The sequence below is a fragment of the Alosa pseudoharengus genome, unplaced genomic scaffold, assembly GCF_046254945.1.
Source record: "Alosa pseudoharengus isolate Yale_2024_CS ecotype anadromous, Long Island Sound unplaced genomic scaffold, YU_APseudo_1.1 YU_APseudo_1.1_scf_8, whole genome shotgun sequence".
In the NCBI taxonomy this organism is placed as follows: domain Eukaryota; kingdom Metazoa; phylum Chordata; class Actinopteri; order Clupeiformes; family Clupeidae; genus Alosa; species Alosa pseudoharengus.
This window is the reverse complement of record NW_027468870.1, coordinates 2,425,334-2,430,333: the sequence shown is the minus strand read 5'-3', so window position 1 is coordinate 2,430,333 and position 5,000 is coordinate 2,425,334. Positions and strand designations below refer to the sequence as shown.

The following is a 5,000-nucleotide window of genomic DNA, read 5'->3' as shown; positions in this document are numbered from 1 at the left end:
GCAAACTAGAGAGGAATTAAGGAATATTAATAAACTGCTATTTGTGTGTGTGTGTGTGTGTGTGTTTACATTGATCTTCAATTTCCCCTTGGGGATCAATAAAGTATCTATCTATCTATCTATCTCTATCTCAGTGTTTTTCAACCTTTTTTGTGCCACGGCACCCTTTTGACACTTAAAATGTCCCACGGCACACTAACATCCTGTGTGAAGAAAAAATAAACATACCATAGCCTAAAATTTCAAATAATACACAGATATGGCCTTATAATGGCTTCTATGCAAGACCTGCTCAATAAAACAAGCGCCCTCTGTTTCATTTGTAGGTGACTATATCTAATTTAATTGTTGTTACGAACTGGATATGTGATGATTCTGTGAATACTGGATATGGGGCCCCCTTTGTACAATGCCTGCATTGTACACAAATAGTGCAATCATACAATCATACAATCAATGAGAGCATGTGGTTATAAATTCTTTGATAAAACAGTTGCTTTTCTGGACCAGTGAGTGACATTTGGGTAATTTTCTGCGGCACACCTGATGATCTCTCACGGCACACTAGTGTGCCCCGGCACAGTGGTTGAAAAACACTGATCTATCTGATCCATATATCATTATAATTGTATTTAAATGATGATGACTACATGTTGTGTGTGTGTGTGTGTGTGTGTGTGTGTGTGTGTGTGTGTGTGTGTGTGATTTTGTTTGGGTTTATATCATTGGCTGTGTATTTGAATTGAATTGAGTTTATCCCTTTTAGAAATTCATCATGTGCATGTTTGTGTTCCTGTGTGTGTGTGTGTGTGTGTGTGTGTGTGTGTGTGCAGACTCGGTGAAGCTGGAGCACTCTAACGGCAGTGCGGTGGGGGGTGTGTCCAGTGGGCGTGGCGGCAGCGGCGCGCGGTCCAAGGCGGAGCTTCAGGAGCTGCTGGACAGCCTGCAACGCCGCAAGTCCGCCCTGGAGGCCAGCCTCCGCGCCAGCCTGTCCCCGCCCCCCAGCCCGCTCTCGTCCAATCACAGCGCAGCGCTGCAGGAGCGCCCGCCCCTCTCCATACGAGTCCCCGCCTACGGGCCGGCGTCCAGCATGCCCCCCTCTCCACTCGGGCACGGGCACGTGCGGGCGCGCCACCAGTCGCAGGACAGCCTGCTGATGTGGGGGGGGGAGGCCCGGCGGGGGCAGGCGGGGGGGTCGCTGCTGTCCATGTGGACGGCGAGCGCGGGGTCGTCGTCGTACGGCGGGGGGGGCGGGGGCGGAGGAGTGGACGGGCTGGTGCTGCCCCGACGTGGCCCCAGCGGAGCGTCCAGCATGCCCTCGTCCCCTCGGCTGGGCCGCCGCCTGCTCTCGTCCTGCTCGCGCGACGCCGACGCCGCGTCCGTGGGTGACCCCTCCCCGCGCCAGAGGAAGTACTCCACCGGCTCGCTCAACGGCCTCGGAGGCGCCCACTCCCGCTCGCTGCCGCGGCTCTACCGGCTGGACGGCGCACCGCACCCCACCCCGGCCCTCTCGCTGCCCCCCCCACGCCGCTCCGCACGCCCCCCCCGCCGCAGCATGCCCTCGCTGGAGCGCCCGCCGGACGTCACGGTGACCGCCAGCGTGCCCAGCAGCCCGCGCCGCGCCAGCCTCTCCTCCGTGGGCTCAGCGCCCAGCCTGGACCTGGGCATCGGGGAGCGCAGGGCCTCGTTTGGCAAGGGCGGCGTGGGGGTCGGAGGTCAGGGCGGCGTGGGGGTCGGAGGTCAGGGCATGGGGCAGAGGAGGGGCTCCATCAGCTCACTGAGCAGCAAGGACGAGCTGAGGGACTACCACCAGAGACAGAGGGACGAGAGACTCCGCCAACAGGAGGTGGAGAGACTGGTGAGGACACACACACACACACACACACACACACACACACACACACACAGGAGGTGGAGAGACTGGTGAGGACACACACACACACACACACACACACACACACACTCACACACACACACACACACACACACACACACACACACACACAGAGACACACACACACACACACACACACACACACACACACACACACACACACACAGGTACATGCACACACACACACACAGGTACACGCACACGCACACACACACGCTCACATACGCTCACATACACACACATACGCACACACAAACACACACTCACGTACTGAATAGTAGCTGTACTTTACTGCAGACATGCACTATTTTGGACATGAACATACTACTGTGCTGCATTGTACTGTAGTATAACTGCACTGCATTACGAAAAAAAACTATTTTTTATAAGGAAGGTTATTTGGTAGTAATGTCAAATGCTGCAGATGCACAAATCTGCGTGAAGATTTCTGCATCTGCAGCGTGAAGAGGACACTTGCTGCTATCAACACCCGTAAGGCAGCAGGCCCAGACAACATCCCAGGTCGTGCGCTGAAGGACTGCGCTGAGGAGCTTAAGGATGTCTTCACAGACATCTTTAACACTTCCCTGAAGCAAGCCATCGTCCCATCATGTTTCAAAGCTGCCACCATCATACCTGTGCCAAAGAAAACTGTTCCATCCTGCTTCAATGACTACCGCCCCGTGGCACTGACACCCATCATCATGAAGTGCTTTGAGCGGCTTGTCATGTCACACATCAAATCCATTCTCCCCCCCACCCTGGACCCCTTCCAGTTTGCATACCGAGCCAAACGGTCCACAGAGGATGCAATCTGCTCTGCCCTCCACCCAGCCCTCACCCACCTGGAAAAAAGAGACTCATATGTGAGATTGCTGTTTATAGACTTCAGTTCTGCATTCAACACCATAATACCACAACAACTCATCTGCAAACTTGACAAACTGGGACTCAGTACCTACCTCTGCAACTGGCTACTGGACTTCCTCTGTCAGAGGCGTCAAGTAGTACGTGTTGTCAACAATATCTCAAGCAGCATCACACTGAGCACGGGGGCCCCCCAAGGCTGTGTGCTCAGTCCGCTGCTCTTCACCCTGCTGACGCATGACTGCACTGCAACCTACAGCAACAACCACATTGTGAAGTTTGCTGACGACACAACTCTGGTGGGTCTCATCACCAAGGGCGACGAGACTCAATACAGGTTGGAGGTCGACCTTCTGACCACGTGGTGCAGGGACAACAACCTCCTGCTGAACGTCAGCAAGACCAAGGAGATTGTTGTTGACTTCCGGAGAGGTCACACCCAACACCTGCCACTGACCATCGACGGTGCTGTGGTGGAGAGAGTGAGCAGCACCAAATTCCTGGGGGTGCACATCAGTGAAGACCTCTCCTGGACCACCAACACTGCATCACTGGCGAAGAAAGCTCAGCGCCGCCTCTACTTCCTGCAGAAACTCAGGCGAGCAAGTGCTCCACCAGCCATCATGACCACATTCTACCGAGGCACCATTGAGAGCATCCTCTCCAGCTGTATCGCTGTGTGGGGCGGAAGCTGCACTGAATACAACAGGAAAGCCTTGCAGCGCATAGTGAACACAGCTGGAAGGATTATTGGTGCTTCACTCCCCTCCCTGAAGGACATTTACACCACCCACCTCACCCGCAAGGCGACCACAATTGTGAGTGATGCAAGTCACTCCGCTCACAATTTGTTTGATCTACTGCCATCTGGGAAGAGGTACAGAAGCCTGCGCTCCCGCACCACCAGACTCACCAACAGCTTCATACACCAGGCAGGATGCTGAACTCTCTCCCCCCTCCACCCCCTCCACGCTTAGTTACATAACATCCTGGACTTTGGACCCACAATGGCTGCCTTGCACTACTCCTTGCACTACTCCACTTGCACACTTGCACACTTGCACACTAGATTATTACTTGAACACAGTAATAATCTACTAACTTGCACACTTTAACACTTTAACACTAGATTATTACTTGAACACAGTAATAATCTACTAACTTGCACACTTTGCACACTTTAACACTAGATTATTACTTGAACACAGTAATAATCTACTAACTTGCACACTTTGAACACTTTAACACTAGATTATTACTTGAACACAGTAATAATCTACTAACTGAAAACGTCACACTATTTTGCTTTCTTCAAAAAAAAAATTGCTCCTTTCATTTCATAAACATACTACAACTAGAAGCCACGTTACTCATCGTAGCATGGTTTGTTTATTAGCCTAGTTAGCGTTGACACTTACACATACTGCCAGCTCTTCATGTGAGAGCACAACACAAGTTACTAACATAAAGGTAATCACCACACGGTTTACACTGCTTTCCGTCATTACAAAATCATTTTAAGCCATAGGTTTTGGCCCTATTTGTATGTGTATCTAAAGGCCGGTGAAGCACTGTAGGGAGAAGTGTTTTGTCTCGTTCCAGTGATCGGTAGACCTACATCTGGGTGATGGTGTCGTATGTGCGTTAGCATGTTCAATGTATTTCCACTCACATACCCAACAACTACTGAACAACGCCGACACAGTCTTATCCAGCACTCTCTCCCCTGTACTACTGTAACTGCACGCACTCACACACACACACACACACACACACACACACACACACTGTGATGTCATGAGAGGCTGCGTCCTGGAGGGGCGCTACATTCCCCTGAGATGGCTGCAGTCACAGACAGCTTTGGCTCCATCTGCTGGTAGAGTTGGAAACTCCACCCCTCAATGTACGATATCCCAACACACCTGACGCTGATCAGAGCCTGATGAGCTGAAGGGCTTTTTAAGGCTCAGAGACACGGTTAGTGGCAGAGTGGGGTTTGGGAGACAAGCTCCAAGTTGTGCTCTCCCGAGAGGTACAGACCGTCAAAGTGGAGTATCTGAACATTGGAATACTTGCCTGAAGATTGGAATACTTACCGAGAGACTGAAGGACTTACCGCTAGGGATGTGCCAAGCGAGGCTTTTGAAACAGTGGCGCTTCTACAGCCAAACTGGTTTGATGCTTCGAAGCTTTTGACACACTACTCCACAACGCCATCTGGTGGTCAATAAAAATCCCT

General features: G+C 52.0%; 1 protein-coding gene across 4 annotated transcripts in view; it reads left to right on the top strand.

The window, feature by feature from the left end:
- The window catches only part of phldb2a (pleckstrin homology-like domain, family B, member 2a), a 91,019-nt gene that overhangs the window by 37,474 nt on the left and 48,545 nt on the right, over positions 1-5,000 (top strand). For all 4 annotated transcript variants that reach the window (XM_076273727.1, XM_076273726.1, XM_076273728.1 and 1 more), the window contains one exon: positions 834-1,858. In XM_076273727.1, coding sequence (XP_076129842.1) covers positions 834-1,858 — 1,025 coding nt within the window. The remainder of the gene's footprint in view (positions 1-833; positions 1,859-5,000) is intronic.